At 41.0% G+C, this 22,241-nt stretch overlaps 1 protein-coding gene across 4 annotated transcripts in view; it reads right to left on the bottom strand.

The window, feature by feature from the left end:
* Positions 1-22,241, bottom strand: part of MBNL2 (muscleblind like splicing regulator 2) — a 67,338-nt gene that overhangs the window by 13,641 nt on the left and 31,456 nt on the right. The window contains exons 2-8 of one of the 4 annotated variants that reach the window (XM_026042703.1): positions 20,674-20,838; positions 17,533-17,733; positions 16,063-16,326; positions 10,382-10,435; positions 9,398-9,551; positions 6,072-6,107; positions 4,518-4,612 (exon numbers count right to left, since the gene is read on the bottom strand). In XM_026042703.1, coding sequence (XP_025898488.1) covers positions 4,518-4,612; positions 6,072-6,107; positions 9,398-9,551; positions 10,382-10,435; positions 16,063-16,326; positions 17,533-17,733; positions 20,674-20,838 — 969 coding nt within the window. The remainder of the gene's footprint in view (positions 1-4,517; positions 4,613-6,071; positions 6,108-9,397; positions 9,552-10,381; positions 10,436-16,062; positions 16,327-17,532; positions 17,734-20,673; positions 20,839-22,241) is intronic. The other 3 variants (XM_026042706.1, XM_026042707.1, XM_026042705.1) reach the window with 3 other exon arrangements.

Below are 22,241 nucleotides of genomic sequence, written 5' to 3'. Positions count from 1 at the left end.
GAAGACTAAGACACAGAAATGCTGGTGTCTAAACTGCCGTCAGTGGCATGACACAATCTAGTCAATGAGTCAGTGGAGATCATTTCATGTGACCATTTACTACAGACTCCGTTGATTTGCTTGCCAGATGTTGAGTAGCATTTTGGCTGAGGTCCCCTGTCTGTCATCCAGCTAGCAATTCAGAAACATGCAGATTTGTCTGTGGGTTGTATCACATTTCTTCCAAGCCTGCCAACATGATTCGGGTAAGCTAGACATCCAGGGCTGTCCTAGGACAATCTTCAAATGGCAGTAGACACATGTTTAGGCAACTGAATCAAGGCTTATATGTGCCTTATATATCAGAGAGTGAGTCAAACTGATCTCCAAGCTTCATTTGACTGCACTGATAGTCTCCACATTCCACAGCAGGCACCTACATTTCTAACTCCCATATAGACAAGTCAGAAACCTACATTTGGGTGTCTTAATTTCAAACTGAATCTCATCCCTGTGATACTTGTAGAACTCATCAATGCATATTTGTGAATGAATAGTAAGGCTTTCTATTTAATATGAAATTAAAAACAAAMAAAAACAGTAAGCAATTTGGCACAYTGACCTTATTCAAAATTGGAATAACAGTTCTAGAAGTGAGAATAACAACTCTGTCAATAAATATTAGATCATTCTCTAAAATCATACAGCTGTGAGTAAAGCCAAGAGAGTAACACTAGCTTTCTTTCTTGAATACTGCTAGCCCACTACAGATGTGAGCAATAACCAAAAGTTTTGAAAATGATCTCAGAAGTACGTATTTACATACAATTGTTGTCTTAATATTTTAAATAAAATGTTTTACATGTTTCTGTCCACCCATGTGCACTAGGTGGAGCTAGTACCAAACTTTCCATATTTATTCTCGAAGGATACTCCTCATAACTAAGATACACGTTTTGGGAACTTTGTGGGTTCCAATCTGCAAAAAAATGCTGTCAGCATCGCAAAACAGCAGCTGAACATAAGGTACCTGAGGGTCTATGCAAGGCTAAAGAGCTGCTACTTGCACCATCACTGTGGTAGCGATGGTTGGGTCACCTGTGAYGGTGGGAGGAAGCGAGTTACAAAGGGCTCCATGAATATGGAGCGTGGATCACGCTCCCAACACTTCACAGACCTCTGGAAGTGAATCTGTGTTCCTCTGGAGATCCCAAATGGGGCAGAAGTCCCCCGTTCATCCCCTTGCAATCATAATCCTGGCAGCTAGAGAGAGGGGGGACACTCCCCAGCAAGATGCCTAATCTCAGCAAAGGGCAACACCACCATTTCTGCTATGAGCTGAATTTGTTTTTTATCAGAGTTTTTGTAAAACAGAGTTTGCTAGAAGTAAAACAGCTTTCACTCAATCCTCTTGGCCCTGTTACACACCAAAATAGTTCTCCTCCCCACAGAAGTACAATGAAAGAAAATTAGTTTGGTTTTAAATCAAACTTCTGCAAGTTAAGTAAGAGATTTCCAATTTTCCCCTATATTCTTAACTGGGTCCCCTAGCCCGTATGTATTATGCTGCAGCCTTTAATCCTATAAATTTTCTCCTTTGTCTCATTCCATGCTCATACTGTGCATCAAATGCACAGAGCTGCTGGCTGAGTGTGACCGTGAATGGGTGAAGGGCAGGCACATTTGCCGCTATTTTCATGAAGAAAAGATGTAGAAAAGACATGAGACATAGCTCTTCTTTCTCACAATACAAACTTCATGCACATACGAAACAGTCCTAAATAGTCTTGTGGGCTCTGGACTCAACAGAGGGTTTTTTTTTAACCTATTAGCTGAYACTCTACAGCTTTTGGGATGTTGGTTTCTTCTAGGACACCTGAAGCATCGGACTCCCTCTAGGAAACTCCGCAATCTTTCCTCAGGAGAAAGCCAGAATATTAAGCCAAATGTTATTGAGCCAGATGGTTAAGCACTGCTATGACTTTCTTTTTGTGCCTGGCACAATGCACAAACAAGATGGCCTGAAGGTTGCAGGCCAGTAAGAAAAGTGCAGCAGAAATCRAAAAGAGGAGACCATATCCCACAGATAAGTGAAGAGGCCCCAGTGCAGCACAGACCAGGAAAGGAAGTTGTACCCAGACAGCAATAAACACATTATTTTCTGGTATATTCAGGAGAGCTTAAATACATAAAAGAGGGCAACAGCAAAGGACTCTACGACTATCAACTAGGTCATTAACAGGTGAACTCAAACTAATTCCCTGCTTGTTCTGGTTTTCTGGGGCTAGAGAAATATTGAAGGTAACTCGCCTTCAACTCTTAGAAAGTTGTAAATAAACAATGAAGTTGGAACTTTGCCTCTGATCTTTATAAGAGGTTTATAAGAAGTGCTCGTACCTCAGCACATATAGGTTCGTAGAAAAGCTTCTAAAGGGTTACAGTGAATAAAATAAGGACAGCAATGACAAAAAACCCACAAAACAAAACAAAAATAACCCCAACAACAACAACAACAACCCAACGATGGCACACACTACAGCAACCAACATGACAAACCGCTGGGGTGGGACCCATCTCCCCTCACCGCAGTGGTGCGGAGCTTGTTCTCTTTTTATCTGCATTAGTCATCCAAGCTCCTTCCACATTCAGCAGAAAGAGACGGGGCCTCTGGAGGGCAGTTCATCGTGTCCTAACACAGACTTCTAGAGAAGCACAGGGACTGGATGCCTAGCTTCTACCCGGCTGAAATTAAACAGGAGGAAACCTATCCTGCTGTTAAACCTGTTTCTAATTTCAGCAGTGAAATATATGTACATATACATGTGTGTGTGTGTATATATATATATATATATATGCATATACACATACACACAACTATATATATACACACACACACACATAAGGAAAACTCTTCTTTTAAGCGGTCATAAAATGCTCTGATCTTCCACTACAAACAAAATCTGCACTGAGAGCATTACAACACACCACTGTCTCCCCCATCAGATAAAGCTACTCGTGTGAAAGCAACTTCTTTTTAAGATGCTTACTGATACTTTTGTAGGAGTATAAATATTTATTTTACTTCAGCCACCTTTGCTTCTCATGCAAAAATTCTCCCTGGGACTGAATAGTGTCAAGGGCAGAAATGYAGTGCAGTGCACTGAGAGGCTCCCCCAGCTGACGCACTCTGGGAACAGCCCCATTTTCCTGATATTCCCATGTCTTTTTCAAGTCCAGGTGCCACCACTTCAGGGTCACAAATCCACACTGTGCTCCCAGAGCGTTCCTGCTGCAGAAACCCTTCTTCTGTGCTCAATATTAAGGAGCTGCAGCCCAGCAGGCCCACGGGCCTAACTTGACCACGGGCCTAATCCRACCACGGGCCTAACTCGCAGCATTCCCTTACCCTGAGGCACAGAAGAGGAGGACTATTAGAGGGATCATTTGCCTGGTCACTTCCCTTCTTGTCCCAAGCACTTTCCTCACCAAAACAAGCTCTGGGAAAGGAACCCTCTTTGCATCAAAAAGCTAAAAGCCCTCATGCCACTTGTTGGCAAACAAGCCCTCCAAAATAAAAAGTGAAACGAATGGACCAGTTTGTGTTTCTTTAAGATCAAGTAAGGTGTATTTCAGAGGTAGTATATTTTCCCTAGGTTAACTGTTAKGGAAACTTCTATTTTTTATGGGATATTTAAAGTTCTTTGGGGATGGACACACGAAGAGCTGCAGCTGACACCTCCTGTGTGAATCAGATCCTAGCGGAGAAGGGGGAGATCCCAACGCAATGAAAACTACCAAACCAACCCCAAGAAGGGGGTTGGTTTGTTAATAGGTATTTTCTTTCCTGCCCTGTCTCTGCCAACAATTCTAGGGATTCTTTGCAACCGTATCCATCCCTAGGGAAATCAATTTCCAGGCTGAAGATACTCCTTCAAACCTAAAGCAGATGGAGTCATAAATACCTAGAGTGCTGTGAACCAGCACTTAGAGGAAACACTCGARTTTGTTTCTTGTGTCTTCCTCACTGCTCATCCCACCTCTTCCTCARCTGCCTCATCCCACCTCTTATTCCAGACTGCTTCCATGCTTACAAACTAGTCCCTTCGGCAGCACTGCATGGAGGAGGCTACATCAGGGCACCCRAACACTGGAAACCCGTCCCAATCTCTTCCCTTTAAACACAGGAGTTAATAAGAGGCTACTGTGAGTAGTCTGGTACTGTAGTGACTCTACCTCCAGCTGGGTTAATTACATGGGAATTAGGTACAMACATGGCAACACAAAACGCAGCTACATCATTATTGGCAATAAATGTTAACTCTAAATAAGTGCAACCTGTCCCACAAACACTTGCTATAAACGACTTTAGGAAAAAAAAAAAAATTGATGGGTAAACACGAAAAAAATTCTCCAGGAGAATTTTTTTTTTCTTTTTTTGGAGGACGAAGGGTTAAAAAAACCAAACGAACAAACAAATAAATCTCAGCACTCATTTAGAGTTGGGGGGTCCGTGAAAGAAAGCTTTAAAAGGAGCAAACCTGATTGGCTGTGGCTGTTGCGGCGAAGGGAACACTTGTTGCAGGAGTTGTTGCTGCAGAGACAGTGGCGGCCGTAGCGTTGTGCATCATGGGTACTTTCAGGAGGGGAACCATGGAAGCAATGAACAGGAGGGTGCAGCATTATGGTAAGAGAAGTGGTGGTTTTTTAATTTTTTTTTTTTATTTTTTAATTTTAATTTCAATTTTTTTTTGGTATTTTTTTGTGGCGTGGTGAGTTATCAGAGCGGCAAGCCATCATGGGTTAAACCAGCAGATGGCATGCGATCGACAGTGCAAAGCGAGGAAAAGCGTGGCAGAGAGGTAAAAAAAAAAAAAAAGGAAAAAAAAAAGGGAAAATAGCTTATTACAAGTACAATTAAAGGAAGTTTGTCAACACAATCAGCGATTCCCAGAAAAAAAAATAAAAAGAAAAAAGCAGAGGCAAACACAATGAAAATGCAGAGACAGACTGGGCTGGTTGGGCTACATTAGGGCTCTACCAAGTTTGCCTGTTACCTGGAGAGCTTTTTTTTCCTCCCCCAGTGCTTGGATTACAACTAGTGCAGGACAGAATTGTACAAGCAAAATATTTCATCTGGGGAAGGAAAAYGGTAATTGTTTATTAATTTGGAAACACAATTAAAAATGAATTATATTCATTTGCCTTCATTATGAAGTAAACCAGATATTTGCTTCTTCCTTTCCAATCCAACTTTTGCATTTTATCTAGCAGCACCCCCTAACTGCCAGACTTCATCACAGTTAAATTGCCATCTGGTCTGAGACAAAAAAGATCAGGAGTAGCATCATGGTCATTCTCCTGATCTGAACACTAATTCGTTTCATCTAATAAAGCAAAGCCGAGTCTGTGAAATGTCCTGCTTTTGTTCATTTTAAGAATGATTTTTAATCAGCATTTTCAYGACAGGGTATTAATTTGACTTTCAAAGGCCTGATATTTAGCTGCTTTCCTGAACAGCCCAATAAAAAGCCATTGGGCTACAGAAAGCAGCAATGACTTATTTTCCGATTTAGAGTCTATTTGCACTAGACTTCAGTTTTGCACCGCCAAAAACAATGTGTTCTGAGGTGCAAATGTGCTTCAAGGAGGAGTGAGGTTCAGCTCATGGGTCTCACCAGACCTCTGGGGATGGAAGTCTGTATTTCTGGGAAACGCTGATGAAACTTTCTAACACACAGCAAAAAGGAGAAACAGGCACACCACTATGAAACTTTAAAACACTGATGAAATTGGCTGGCTTTTCCATCATTTTATGATTTTATAGTACTAGACAATATAAAATATAAAGAGAAATAAAACTTTGAAAACTGAAAAGCAGACTGGATTCATGATATTATGCTTTTGCAGTATAGTTGTTATAGCAGGTGAAACCCATCTAAACTGCAGTTTTTAATCTGCAAATCTAAAGAACGATACAACCAGAAGGACAAGTGAACCTTTAAATGTAGTCATTGTCTAAGCCTCACCTAAGATTTTTGAAACAAATGAATATACATCATATACAGTATAAAATAAAGAAATTTGGAACCTACCAATACTGGTAGCGGGTGTCATGCACAAAACTGACCCTGCATGTCATGCAATGATAGGTGAAAAAAGTGGATAAAGGGAAGAAACAGGTTAGCTGTTTAGAGTTAACATTCAAAGTGAGATTCAAGCATCACCACAGATAAGTTAGTTAGTTAAACAAAACCTGAAGGTCATTCATAGTTCTGCTTTGTTTTAACCCCCAATTTCATACTACAATCCTACCTGGGTATGCCATACAACTTCTTGCCTTTTTCTGCGTATATACAAGGTATTTCATAAGCCCTTTGATTTAACGTATTTGCAGCACTAGTTTTGTGTTTACAAGAATTTCTTTGAGTAAATATCACAGTCTTTGGGGACATTTAGAACCTGTTGCATAATTCAAAGAGGTTAATGTTGCACAGACCAACATTAACAAACTTCTTTGATTTGCAGTGGAGAAAGAAGGCCAAATGGAACTACCCATTATTATTTTGCATTTTTTTCCAAATTCATGTTTAATATTAATGTGGACATCCTCAACAGCACACTGTGCTCAAGTGGAGCTGTGGTTCTGACCAATCCAATAAAAATGCTGCTGTGACGATTCTCAAAGGTAAAAAGGGAAGAATGTGGTCAGAGCTCCATAGCATCCCCTGAGTCTCCAGCAAGGCTCAGGAAAGACTCTTTACCTGCCATGCAGTTCAGTTTTGGTGCCTAATCAACCCTCCACTTTCCCGAGAGGCCAAATGAGGAAGAGAACAGCAGATGTTTCGTATACTGTGAAGGCTGGACGAGTGAAGAGAGCAGCACCACATACAGCCATATTTGCTGTGGAGTCAAATATGTTTTCTGTATTCCTGCTTGGTTACTGCAGCAGCCTTTTACCCAACCATCACAGTAGCAAAGCAACTATGAATGACCTTCCCAAAGAATAATCCCCAGAGAACACACCAAGTGCCTCGTCTAGCGGTTATAAAACGTGTGACAAACAGCACTGGAAGGAGGGAAAATAGACTTGTTGCTTTTAAGATCATTCACCAAACAATAAGAAGAGGTGACAAAGCAATTGTACTGATGCAAAACAAATARAGTACAAAAATTGGAAAGTAAGCCATGCTAAATCAAGCCCCACACTTTTCTATTAAAGGAGCAAGTGGTTAAGAAAGCAGAGAAGTTATATAAAACAATTCAGTTTTATATATATTCCAGCAGCAAAACTTGCATTAAAAATAAACTTTGTTTTTTAAACACACACACACAGCAGCATATTTTAAAATTTTATCAGTTCAGAAGATATTACACAATTTAAAATCCAACAGATCATGTCATGCGGTGCTCCCTAGAATTGGGTGACACGACAGTCCTCACACACAGCAAATCCAAAGACGTGCATCTCCTTTGGCCTTCCCAAGCAACATGGGAATTGCAGATGCGCTGTCTTTRATGTAAAGCTCATTACACCCATTCTTATAGAACAGCTTTCTAACGTCCTCCTATACCCTATTCATCTCTCCAACATTCCTTCTAGCAGCTGATGACACTCACAAAGAGCTGGAGATTGAGTATTGTTAAAGAGGTCCTCCACTGTAGGTCTAAACTTTACTTGCTATGTTATCCCTATATTTCTTCTTTCTCTAAAAAAAAGAACTCGCCAACAATCTGGCCCTTAAGATTTGGCTCCAAGAACCACCTTTTCCACCATCAGAAATTTATAAACTGAAACTCTAATTCTGACCCATCAGTTGGAAAGAGGAAAGTACAATAAACAGCATAAAGAATGAGCTACTCGGGGAAGCATGAGCACTCCAAAGGTATCTAAATGCTATCTCACTTAAAAAAAAAAAAGTTCACAGACTACTGTATTTTCAACAGTATTTTCTACATTCTGAAGTAGTTTAGTTGCATACTAAAGCAATAAGCCCTGAAAGGCAGTGCTTAAGAGAAGGAATAATGCACACCTTGCTGCAAATTCTGAGGRGGAGGAGGTAAAATGAATTTGTGGAAGTTTCTGTCTATTTGTAAGCGCAGGGCAGTATTCCATTCATTTCCAAACAGGCAGGCTCATGGCTTTTCCTCAAACACTCCCCTAAGTGTCAGCACATTTTCTGCCACAAATATTTTGGTGCACAAATGTGCKAAAAATACTGTGCTCTATAATTCATTGTAATAAATATAGAGGAAGGTTCCAAGGTTATTACTGAGGTCTTACACCAATATTTCATGAAATCAATGCCATATGTGTTTGCTTCTAATCTTTAAAAGCATATGGATGGCTGATATATTGGGAAACCATTGCAGGTTACATTTCATCCCTTGTTTAACTGGCATTATTTCTATACACAAAAATAAAATGTCGAAATGTCAACAAATGCATTTGAAAACACATAATTTCAAAGAATTCTGGAAGTTCACATTTCATAACTACCTGAAACTAAAATATGCAATTTGTTAATTAAAATCAAATCATGTAATTCATTACCCAATTACACAGGATATTTACCTGTTTGGAGTGGGGGTGACTGACATAATTTAAAGAATTATATTGCTATTGTGTTTGCAGATACCTAGTACTCTTTCTTCCACAGCGTTAAAAAGAAGCCCTGGCACCCGCCACCATGTAGCTCAAGCTGCAATGGATCTTTGATTGCTCTAARGTTACAGACTTCTGAGCACTGAAATGCAAGTTACATTCTCTCGTTTTCAGATCACCTAGAAAAGGAACTATAACCCCAACTATTAGTCATAAACAGTAGGAAAAATCCTGGTTTCATTCCGAAATGAAAACCACGAAAACCAATCTGATGCCTGAAAACCCTTGAATGCAGATGCAGGGAACAATTTCTTTCCACGGAGCTGCCATGCAGGCAGAGGCTGCAAGGTTACTGCGACTGCTCCAGCTCTCCCTGGGCTCGTGTGGTTTGTGAAATGGCACGAGAGGGAGCAGAAACAGGCTACATTCGGGGGGTGGGCAGAGCCTGCACAATTCCCATGGCATCCTGGAAGCCTTTCCCACTATTCCGCTATTTTGTTAGCAGTATTTTGCCTTCTCGTTTCCTGGGAAAGCTCTGGCAGATGGAGTCAGAACACAACCAATTTAACGCAGGAAGAAAGGGCAAGCTGTGGACAGTGATTAACAGGCCTGCSAATATGAAAGGCCATCTAATGGCACGTGGAAATTACCGCTGGAGTTCTGCAGAGGGATTAAAATAGCTGGTAAATGTGTGCGCAGGCTTCATCTCCGAGGGCACAGGGAACATCATAAAACACCCTGTCAAGCGCAACAGAAACTGCCTCCCAGCGAGGCCGCCCTGGGCACAGGAATGTCCTTCCCGGGCCTGGCACTTACCTGTTGGGATAAACGCTGCGTGTTGCTGCAACTGGGCATTGGCAAGAGCCTGTTGATAGTGCAAGACACTGGGATTGAAAACGGCACTGGCACCATTGCTTTTTTCGAGTGCTTGTCTCTTTGGTAAAGGGTGAAGAACCCCAGGAGGAAAGGCCTGTGAATGAGAAAGTTAGTTAAAATCACGTCATTTTTTCAGGCATTGTCTACAACAAACATGTAAATACAAAAACTTATTATTTTTTAAAGCGGCTAAAGATGCCTTGCCATGCATATTAACTCAAAGCAGAGCAATGTAAAATGAGTGAAATATTGTTATTGATAGCAAAAGCATGGTACTATTAACCTAAGAAAGCAGCACAACTACTGAAAAGAAAGGCCTTTAAAGCAACAAAAATGGCATTTCTTTTAAAGAGGTTTCTGAGTATCACAGGGAGAAAAAACCACTTGTGTTTCATTGCCAAGTTGCTTTTAAATTTAAATACATTTCCTATTATTGTACAGATTAATGGATTATGTTAAGCATTTTCAATTACAGAAGCAGTTTTATCTCGGTTCAAGTTTTTTTTTTTTCTTTTTTTTTTTTCTTTTTTTAAATGGCAAGATATTTAAAAAAAAAACGAAACCATGTTAGGAACCAAACTAAATTGCCTGCGCTCATTACGTATGAGAATGAGATGGAGAACTACGGTACGGCGGTCGTGGTGGAGGTTGCTTTTGTTTTTATTCTTAATTATTGATTTATTTCTTTATTATTATTATTATTATTATTAAATTTTCCCCGTCAAATTAACGAGAGGTGAAATCATTTCCGGGTGATGTTCAAACGAAAGCAAATACGAGTTTCATTAGTTGCTTCTCCGAGAAAAGRAAAAAAAAAAAAAAAAAAGGAAAAATAATTTTTTAAAAAAAGAAGAATTTTAAAAATAAATAAATCAAAATAAATCAAGCGCTACATGCAAAGCAAAAGGTGAAAGGTCAAAGTACCAGGTCTACAGTTGCTTCGAGAGGTCGCTTCATTGCTTTGGCAGTCGACTGAGTCTTTTAATAACAGGCAGCGAGCACATGATGGCAGTGGGCCAATGGGATTCAAGCGAATTAACATACAGGTAAACAGCAAGCAGAGGTGCATCATGGGAACGGCATTGCATTGTGGATAGGTGAGAAGGAAAAAAATATTCTGAATGCAATATACAACATACGAAACACTAGGCATGCACAACAACCAAAATGTCTTCTAAAGAAACGGGTATTACACTCTCAATTAGTACTGAAGCAAAAATGCATCTACTATACCTTAGTTAAAAAAAAAAGCATATAAGAGAGTAAAATATAGATGTTTGAAATTCAGGAAAGTTGAGTAAAATAGCAGCTTGCAGACACTGTTAAGCACTTTTATCAACACTTCACAGAGATGCGGGACGGTTTTAGGGCGCTCCTATGAGAATTCCTGATAAGTTAGTTACGTCAGATTAAAAAGCATAAAACCCAATTGGAAGACTACATTTTTTTTTTTTTTTAATAAAAAGCGCTAGTGAACACTGTAGTGTGTTACAGAGGGTGCTAATATGTGGGTTGGCAAGCTAAGGGTCTCTGTTAATAACAGGGCATAATCAAACAGCTTTGGGGTTCAAAGCGAAAGAGCTTCTCTTTTTCTAGCACGAAGCAGATTAATAGGTTGAGTTACACTAACTTATCATTAATTCTTTATTTGTTYGGACAGGGGGGCATTTTTGTAGATTTTTTCCCTTGTAACTTACCACATTACACTGAGATGAAAAAAAAAAAAAGCCCTTCAGAATTTAAAACATATTTTCTAAACTTCATTACAACCTCTAATACTAGTTTCAGGAGCATACACTAGCAGAAAACACTGCTCCCACTGCACAAGTGAACACATAAGTATGATTTCTGACACTAGTCCAGCATCATTAAAAATTCAAGTTTCAGATTCAGGCTTCAAGAAAATATTTAGGCAGAGTAAAACAACATTTATGCATATTTCCATAATAAGATAAAACTTATGGCTGGTATGACAGTATTCTATTAAAAAAAAATCTTTTCACATTAAGTATTACTTTCAAACTTTAATGTTAAGAACGCTTTAAAAGTTTAGAGAGGAAAAGAAGGTTTATATATAAATCAGAATTTTTGCCTTTTTTTTTTTAAAAAACGGATTGACTTTTAGTTTTTTTAGGATATGTGGGATTATGTCTTAACATCAAAATGTGGAAGTAGGGAAGAAACGTGAAAAAGAGGAGAACAAGGCTCAACATGCCCTCAAAATGCTGATGGTCACAAGATGACCTAATGCCAACACTTGCTTTGCCTATTCCACACTCCTGTGTTCCACACGGACTCACCATTCTCACTGCCTCTCCATTAGCACATTCTGGATTACATACCTTGATTTAAAAGATCTGCTCTTTTGTGGTTCTTAAGGATGCATCYGGGTCCAAGATGGAGATATGATATATAGCAAAAAAGACCTCATATAAAGTTGTAGAGTCTCCATCCTTGGTCACATTTAAAACCCCAAGCAGACATGGTCTTGGGGTTGGGCTAGACAATCTTTGAAAGGTCATGGTGATGAGGGGAGGTTCCTGAATACTGGAAGACAGCAAATGTCACCTCTGTCTTCAAGGACAAGAAGGAAGATCTGGAGAAGTACACATCAGTGAGCCTCACCTCCATCTCTGGGAAGGGCATGGGGTAAGTAATCCTGGCTACCATTTCTAGAAACACCAAGAACAAGAAGGGACCAGCAAGTCCCAAAAGACTGGGTGTAGTCAACAYAGATTTACAAAGGGAAAATCATGCTTAACCTTCCTGATACTTCCTGAGAAGGAATGACTGTCTGAGCAGATGAGGGGAAGGCAATGAAAGCTGTTTAACTCAACATTAGTAAGCCTCCTGACTGTCTCCCATAAAATGCTCACAGAYAGGCTGCTGATGTGACCTGAATACATTTGCAGTAAGGTAGACTGAAAACTGGCTGAACTGCCAGGCTCAGAGGGTGAGGATCAGCAACGTAATGTCCAGCTGGAGGCTAGACAGTACTAAAGTACCCCAGAGGTTGATACTGGGCCCAACACTGTTTAACCTCTTCATTAATTATTTGGATGACAGGACTGAATGGACCCTCAGAAAGCTCCCAGATGATACAAAGCTGGGAGGAGTCACTGATACACCGGAGGGTTGTGCCAGCATCCCGTGTGTCCTCAGCGGGCTGCAGAAGTGGGCAGAGAAGACCCTCATGAAGCTCAGCAGAAGGAAATGCTAAGTCCTGCACTTGGACAGGAATAACCCCATGCACCAGGACAGAGCGTTGATCAAATGGAAAGCAGGTTTGCAGAAAAGGATCTGCGTGCACAAGAAGCTGAGCATGAGCCAGCAATACAGCACTGAGGCAAAGAAGGCCAGCCTGGGCTGTACTAGGAAGAGCACGGCCAGCAAGGCTGAGGGAGGTGATTCTTGTGGTGAGCCCACACCTGGAGTGCTGGGTCCAGTTCTTGGCTCCACAGTAAAAGAGAGACATGGACCTACTGAAGCAAAGGGCCATGGAGGCAGTTAAGGGACTGAGGGATACAACAAGCAAGGAGAGGCTGAGGGAGCTGGGGGTTCATTAGCCTGGGCAAAAGCAGGTTTGGGGGGAATTTAGAGATGTGCATAAATACCTGACGGGTAAAGAAGGCAGAGCCAGACACTTCTCAGTGGCATCCGGTGACAGATCAAGAGGCAATGGACAAAAATTGGAATACAAGAGATTCCATTTAAAGGTTTGAAAATACTTCACCACCAGTGAGGCTGATAAAACATGTAACAGACTGTTGCCCAAGCAGGCAGTAGAACCTTCCTCCCTGGTCATATTCTAAACCCAAGTGGACAGAGTCCTGAACAACCTGCTGACCCTGTTTGGAGTAGGGGGAGTTGGACTARACAATGTCCAGAGGTCCCTTCCCACCTCAGCTCTCCTGTGAACTGGCCTATGAATCCACATTTTAATTTAGGCTCACATTCCTCAGYGACTTTGCCACTCTCTGCCGTGTGAGCATTTGGAGCTCCTTAAGTACAGTGATGGATGACACTGTCTTCTAATGCCCTTCACATTTAAGCTGTACATGGTCTATAGCCTCTATCAGAGACTGTCATTCCCTTTGCTTCACATTTAAGCTGTACATGCTCTACAGCCTCTTTCACAGGTCGTCATTCCCCTTGCTGCTTACTTCAAATGATGAGGTCAGCTAAGGCACCCGAGTAAAAATTCCTAAGCTTAAATTACAGAACTCGAGGCAGGACATTCTCTGCAAGGTCTCAGACTAGAGAATTCATTGACCTCCAAAGGTCTTACAAGCTCCACTGCTCTAATGATCCCCTAGCCAGAACACTCACCCTGTGGACCAGAACGAGCCGGCCTGCTCTCCCAGGAAGGAAAACCTCCCGGGTTTTTGCCAGCAATCCACAGGGCGCCCATCTGCCCTGCGAACAGGCCCTGGCACCCGGCGCCTGTCTTGTGACTTCCATCTGCTCCTGCGGTGGCATCACTTGACAAACAGCCCGGACGAGGCCGACGGCCCCCGGGCGCTGCCCTGCAGGGCCCTGATTTGAAGGCAGCCTAAATCTGACCCTGAGGCTGGGCAGACAGGGCCAGAACACYGATGGAGACGTATGATAATACATTAAACTGCAAATATTCACGGGCCCATGGAGAGAGAGGAACATCTATACATAGTGAAGCATAAATACTGTTCTACATCCTGACAAGAATATTTCATGATGTCCTTGATCAYCTAAGTCRTACACACTTTAGTCTCTCAATCCTGCAATTGCARAGTGTCAAGCTACAACTGTTCTCAAAAGCAATTTCAACTTGGGGGAAACCTGCAAGCAAGTCCTACAAATAAAGATTCTTATTTCTCCCTTACTTTTGTTTTTTTTTTCTGTTTTTTCTTGACCACATTTGAATGCTAACATTTCAGTTCTGTCTTTCTAGAGATGCTTCATCGTGCTCATTTGATATCAAAAGAATCCAGTTATGGCTCACTGAAATCACAGGACATATATCCAACTATTACTGATTTTCAAACAAAAATCTCCTCAACTCGTTCCCTTCTTCTTCTGTATATTGCCTAGAAATATTATGTTCATTATATGGACAACAAAAACATATAACAGAAGCTAATTAGAATTAAAAAAGATCTTCTTTGCTTTAATTTCCAGATGGTATTCTATTTCTGCAGGCACAGGGAAGTTTAACTAAAAATTACCTAGGTCTAAATAGACCTTGGGGATACCATAAAAAGTATTAACATTGAAGAATTTTTCTTCTGTCTGGAGGTTTACGTTCTTGCATAACTTACCCTTTGTCCCTCCAAACGTCTGGTCTTTGCTAATTTGCTAAATACAATAGCTCAGRGTAGTTATATACTGTACTGTATTGTGTTTCTTCTAGGCTTCTTACTCTGAGAATAACTGTATTGTCTGTAACTATTGTATGCACTGCCCACAAGTCCACAAACCGCATCTGCTTAACTCTTCGCCCGGTGCCAGCCATGGGCACAATGATTCTTTGATTTGCTGGCAGCAATTTTGTCTCCGAAGTCCTGCATGCTTCCTTTATTTATCTGTACCACCATATCTATTTAAACTTATCAGCTTCGCTGCTAGCAAAAATACTAGATATTCGGGGTACTAGTAAATGGATGGACCAACTGCTCTACACTGTTTTCAGCACCAGCCTGAAAGTTCTGAAAATAAAAACATCCTCAATCTCTTCTCATCTTACTATACTTAACCTGCTTTTTAAGAAAAAAAAAAAWGAGTTTTTAAATTTTTGATAAATTTGAGTTGCGTTTAAGCTTGATAATTTGAGGTTTGTAAACTCAATTTTTCCAATAGCAAAATTGTAACACAGTTTCAAGCCACTTGTCTATGACAGTGGGAGAGAGAAATAAAAAGCGTAGGTGGGCATTTGTCTCCTCTGTCCTAACCAAGGTTTGAAAAGACACAGTCACACTTTTTAGTCAATGGGTCAAGATGTGTGCATGTGTGTCTGCACAGGGCAGTTCTTTCTCATCCTCAGAGAAGCACTAATGATAGATGAACAGCTATCTCAATGTGCTTGTTTTTCTCCACTAACTAAGGGTGGATGAGGGTGGCTAGGTTAGGCTCAGCTATCCTTAAGTCTGGCATCTCAAGGGAGGAGGCTTGAATCTCAATACAGATTTCTCTTCTGTGGCCCTTCTTTGAGGGCAAATAACCCTCTCTTTGCCTTCCTCTTTTTCTTCCAAATTTCCACATTTATATTCACACCAAAAAGCTGGAGTAGTACATACGCCCCGTTTTCCAGGGGACATTGCATCTTCAGTTTTATTTTCTGTTCAGGAAAACTAGGGGCAAATTTACCATGTAATCAAGGCAGAGAACATAAGTGGTATAGAGCGTCATTTGCTTCATTGTCTCCGACAGAAACACAGCATTAAAATAATAAAGGGGAAAAAAGCGTTTCTTCCCCCAAAAAAGCAATAGTAATTTTATAATTTCTTAACTTTTACCAAAAATAAAAGGCAAAAGAGAAAATAAAGTACAAGCAAACAGCATTAAACTGAAGCAAAATAGCCATCAAAGAGCTTTTGTCAAAGAAGGCAGCCATATATTCCAGCACTTACCATCACAGTCGCAGCTGCCGCAGCTGCCTGGGCTGCCACCGCAGCCTGGTTGGCTTGATGTTGCGCCGCTTTGATTTTGGCCTGCAAATGTGCAGGAGGGTGAAAATACTTGCATTTCTCCCTCATGCAACGACCTTTTATGTAATCCATACACACGGTTACGGTGTTGTCGTTTGTGTCAATCATTGTGCTGTCTGCAGGATGTGCAAAGCGGCAATCAGTCTCTCCACGCGCACAGTTGCCTCTCTGGAACTCCCTGCACACCTACGTGCAAAACAGCGTTCATTGCAGAGGAAGGACCCGACAGCCTGAGGTTACAGGGGAGGGAGAGCCCACACTCCCCCCAAAAAGACAGACCTTCCTCCTCCTCCAGCTACCGCAGCCAATTCAGCTTAATTAACAACCCTTTATCTTCTTTTGGGGAGAAGGGAGAGGAAAACGTCTCTGTTTTACCCTTAAACATTTGGCTCCACAAGCAACTTKGCAGTATAACTGCTAAATAAACTTGACTTGCAACACGAACGTTCCCAAATATCTTTTTTTTCCCCCCCCCTTTTCCTCCTGTTTAGAAGACACCCATAGAGGATACTCACTGAAGTAACTGCCCCTGTAAAACTAGCTCGGGATCACAAAATATCACAAAATCCCTTTCTGACTGTACTTTATATTCATGCAATTCCACTGGCTGGTAAGAGGTTCCTCTTGCTGATACCAGGGGGAGGTAGGAACCAGATTCACTGCATTTAAATACAGTCTACAAACAAAATGAAGAGCTTCCTTAAAAATAATAAAAAAAGAGGTCAGAATGAACACACAAGAGTTTTGTAGAAAGAAACCTGCTCTAGACATTAGAGCTCGGGCTTTTGGGGAAGGACATTTCTGCAAGTGCCATTTGGCCTTCTCATGCACTTGGATGAGAGGCCGTGCTGAGCTCGGCTGCACGGAGACACGTGGCCTCCAGTGGGGCTCTCCCTGAGCACAGCTGAGGGTTTCCTATGCAGCCTGTTGCAGCGTTTGTAACGCTCAGTATCTGCAYGTGCAGCTCAGGAAGGCTGGAAGGCTATAGAATTCCCCTACTATTGACACTAATTCATAAAAATCAGGAGGGAATTCATAYTGGAATACAAATGTGGTTGTTAGATATTTCATCAAAGCGTACCTGAAAAGGCCTTGTATATTTTGAGGTTTAAAAGCTAAGCCATGGAGAGCTTCATAATGAAGAGACACTTCTGAACAAAGCAACTCCATGTTGCTTTCTGTGTRTTAAAACTGAGCAAACACGCTACCTTAAAAATAACAACACACACAAAAACTCCTTCATTAGCACTGCCTGCAGGAGGAGAAATCCTGCCCATCTGTGACCTCACTATTTGCAGCAGTTAAATTTAAGCATGAATAGAGTTATCCCAAGCATCTTTTGTAGAGCCTGGCAGAGAAGCCCATTTCTAGCCACGGTGGTGCCYACAGTACCTCCAGTTTATCAGTCCGGAGGAGCTTCTGGGTAGCAGTGGAACCAGGGACTGAAACCGGCGGACTGCCAGGAACTATGACAGGCGGCGTGGGTAGGATCTCGGTCGGGACGAGGCCAACTCCGGGGGTTACTGGTGTGATGTAAGGAGCAAAGCTAATAGCCGTGTTCGTTCCTATTGTGGGACCCACTGGAAACGTGGGCTGCAAAATGAAAACACAGATCAAAATGAAAAAAATGGCCTTACCTTTAGAAAAAACTTAGCCAAGAATTTCTGAGTTGCCTTTTGCATGTTCTTTTTGGCACCGATTCATCTTCTTATTCAAACATTTTAAACAGCTGGCAAAACACACACAGTTTATTCTCTTCTTTAAATCACGGAACACATTCCGGCAATTCTCTAACCTGAATCTCTATGGAGGTCCAGCTTACACCGCAGGCTTATTTACACATCTACAACTAGAAATAACATAGATTTTATTGCTTTTTCCTCAATACCTGGTTCCTTGGGATAACACTGTATTTGATTTCATAGTGAAGCATTATTAACTCTATTAAAGCCGTATTTCTAATAACAGCATATATAATGAGCTCTTCAGCATGTAACCTCCATCTGTTTGCATGCTGTATTTTGCCACCTCGTGCAATTATATGTTACTATGGCTCACACATTGGAAAAACCTCACCTGTGTAAATGTTTGTGTGTTCAGCTGCCATTGGTGGCAAGCAGAATAAATATTATAATCTCAGCTGGACCCAATATTTAGAAAAGGATTATTCAGGCTTAGCTGGAGAGTTCATCTTACAAAAAAAGAAATTTGACTAGAAGGAATGACAGGCGTGTAAAAATTCTCAAGCAAGTCAGTGAAGTCATGACTAGAAGAAAGGGCACTTGTGTGATGCTAAAACCTAGCTCTACTAAATCAGAATAGCTGATTTGTTACCACCTATTCCATTGGGAATGGAGAAGGGACATCACCATGGTCAGACTACGGTCAGAAGCAGAAAGCTTTTTGTTTCTGCAGAACTGATGTTTGCTCCAGAGAGTGAAGCTATAATTATAAATGAGGAAAAATTATGTGGAAACCAGGACAAATCTCAGATTGGCTTTGTCAGAAATTAAGTTTCCAAATAAAGTGGTAGCTAGAAATAAATCACACATGCAGAACACATGAAGAACACTAGAGAAAAATTTAAGAATGTTTAATGACAGAAGAATGTCTTCCTCAACAAGGTAGCCTCTATTATAAAATGGAAGCCAGCCACACACAACGTAGAAAAYGTGTAACATGAAGCACAGGAGCCTAAAGGGTTATATCTGTTTAGTTTTCTTTTTGTCCTAGGAAGAAATTCCTAAATTATAAATGAGTCTGAGTTGGTACTGAGAAGATGCTGAGGGCAGCAGATTAGCCAGGATACTCAACCATATGGAAAGGGAATCCAACTACCCTGGAGAATTTAAAGCAAATAATGCCCTGTTTTCATCAGAGATCAAAACTGCTTGATACCAAACAGCACAGTTTATATCCTAAGTACTAGCTAAATCCTTTAAATTAAAATAATGAAATTTATATGACTCAACAGTTCAACTATTTTGGAACAGTATGTGTTATATAAAATATAAATGCCAACTTTGTATCACATACAATTCCAAGAATAAATACAGATACCAAATGACTTCTAGAGAGATTTTTTTTTTCCTACTTGGTATCCATTTGGTCAAAGCTGAGTCATCCTAATCTGGCAATTTACGTGAGACAGAAATAAAAGTCTTTACTTCTTTCATGGCAATCACTACAGAAAGCATTACGTAGATGAAACTGTAAAGTTCAAATGATGAATTGACAGATGAAAAAAAAAAGAATGATTTTAATACTTAAAATTTGCACTGTAACCTCTGTAATACTTCATGAAAATGTTTTATGTAGGGGGTGAAAACTCAACCAAGACACATTATGACAATATTATCTATCCAAGATACATCTTACCTGCATCTAAAAAGTTGACTAACTTGCCCACTAGGAGCACTGGGAGCTGGGACATCAAGGACATCATCACCCCAAAAAACTACATGTACCAGAAAGTCAGGGACTCTTAACGTCCATTTTTTGCTCATACTTCCCACCTCACACACAAATGTTTCAAGTGGAAAACAAGAATTGAAACAGAAGAATCAGGATTGAGATTGTTTAGATTCATCTGACCATATTCAGATATCTTCATCCAAGATGCAGACAATACTTGGCTCCTTTGACAGTCCATAAAAAGAAAAAGGCACTTCTAAAACCCAGCCATCTAATCCTTAGGCAAACATCTGAAACAAATGAACTGGAGAGTATTTAAAAGTGCTTATTTCTTTTGATAAACTGTAAAGGGTCCTAGGAAGTCCAACTCCAAAGTCGATGCCCACGCTGTAGATGCCTCAAGGCAGAGAAAGAAATCCCACTTCARTGCCTTGTACTTGGAGTTTGAATTGAGAAARCAGCAGCAGCAGCAGCAACAATATGTGAAAAGTTCAATTCAGGTAACTTGCCTAGCAATAAATTCTGGTACCACCCGGGAATAAACTGCAAAGGCAACTCAGAGCAACTGATCATTTTCATGGATAACCAAAGAGCTGTTCATTCCTGCAGAACTCTGGCTTTATGTCACCTTCTGGATTTCAAGTGTTCCAGATATCACACACATTACCTCAAGATAAAATGCTGAATTTTGTAAAGTGGACGCATTGTCAATTCCCTTCAAGTGTCTTATCCTGGAATATTTCAGMTTTCAAGACGGTAAGGAAATACTATCTGGAATGACAAGACTCTTTGCTCCTGATATTGAGATTAAATATTACTTAAAGCCACTCTGCCTCATAGACCCTTGCAAAGCTAGACAAAACCTGACATGAACTGAATAAGAGAGAAAGAAAAAGAAAAATAGATGAAGCTGGAATAAAAATATTTCAGCCTACAGTTATACTCCTTCCTATGTTCATATGCAAATTTAAACAAGATTATTTCTAGCATCTCAGCAGTTCCACAACTTAACAGCCAGCCATTATTTTTATTGATAATGCTGCAGGCAGCTTTTGCAGGTCAGTACAGCCTCGTACCTCAGCTTCATTGCCAGGAACATCATGTGGGAAACACACTTACCACTGGCTGTAGCGGTGTTCCTGGAAACATGAACTGCATTTGCTGGGCCAGCATTGCTGCTGCCGTTTTCTGCTGAATTAAATTGTTCCTGCCATTGATTTCCAGTTGCGTTTTTAAATGCGTTGGTGGGTGAAGGTACTTGCAGTTCTCCCTTGTACAACGACCCTGGGAAAAAAAAAAAGTGACACTCGATGTTACATCGCTTTTGATGATAGCTTAATGCCTCGAGGCAAAATGTTACACCATGAATTAAGCGAGAATTAATGAAATAATGGGTGTTTCCTGGGAACTCTGCAGCAAGGTGGGAGGAGCTGGTGGCCTGGAGCTCTGCCTCAGCCCCCTGCCTCTCATTTGTCATTAAGGTCACCTGTGAGGAAAGTAAAAGACTTGGAAAATAGTTGATGGCAGTTTAGCTGGTCACTCCTCTATTATTCTAGTATTTTAAGTATTATCTGGACTGCCTGAATCAYCTCTCGGAATATCTTGGCTAGGCTATTTGGTGTTACCATATGTGTTTTATGAATTACATTATCAATAACAAATCTAAACATTCCTTCARAAAATAGAGCCGTTTATATTAAAATAACTGCATATATGTGTCAGTCAAGATGTAAAGGAGCAACTTTCTGCATGTGTTCTCTTGTATGCCCATCTCTACTGCAGTTCATTGGCTTCTAGCTTCCTGCTTTCCTGCATCCCAACAACTTTGAATTAATTCAAGTGGCCTCACTTTGGTATAAAAGAAAGAAGTCAAGCCGGTATTTTTGGAGATTAAATTTAGTAGCAGTACATGGGGCTAAATGTGAAGGAACACAGCAAAAGCAGAGCTCCTGATCAACCTGAAAGAGACAGTTACACAACAAAATGGCYGGGCTGTGGCCTTCAAGAGCTTGTGTAGTAAAGGAGTGGACACAACGAGTGGTCTGTGTTGATTAAAATGTAGAAACACTGATACATATTTCCCCAGAAAAGGAAACCTTGTGGTTCACTCGTAGGGGGGGGTGACTCCATCCCCACTGCTGCAGGTAGGATGCAAAGATTAGAAGCTCCTCAGTAACACGGCTCATAAACAGGCATCAAGTGCTAAGATCTGTGGCCAGAGGTCCTAGAGCATTGGTCAAACTGGCTTTGCCACCATTTATAGAAGACCAGTTTCTAAATTGAGAAATTTTTTTCAAGTGCTTCTCGAACCTTCCCTTTACAGGTACAAGGGCTTGATAATGCTTCGCCAGGCAGGAACACACACCGCTGCAGCCCAGACTAACTCACTGAGATGCCTAAGAAAGGAGGCACTGCTGCATGCTCTGACATACATGCGTCCCCTGGCACCTGTGAACACGCACACACGCTCCTACAAAACACCCAACACTGCCGGACGCTTCTCACGTCCCACAGCTCATGTTACACTCTTCAAACACTCAAATGCAGCTGATTCTTCTAATTCTTTCTCTGAGGATTTAACAGCTAGTGATACAGGGGCAAATGCAACATGCCCATGTTCTCCCGCACCGAGGCCAATGGGAATGCATGCCAACAGGCTGCTGAACTACTGGGAACAGCTCCGATTC

Source organism: Nothoprocta perdicaria, unplaced genomic scaffold (assembly GCF_003342845.1).
Source record: "Nothoprocta perdicaria isolate Ctin4 unplaced genomic scaffold, notPer1 scaffold_311, whole genome shotgun sequence".
Lineage (NCBI taxonomy): Eukaryota > Metazoa > Chordata > Aves > Tinamiformes > Tinamidae > Nothoprocta > Nothoprocta perdicaria.
The sequence above is the reverse complement of the archived record's forward strand: the minus strand, read 5'-3'. Positions and strand labels throughout refer to the sequence as shown.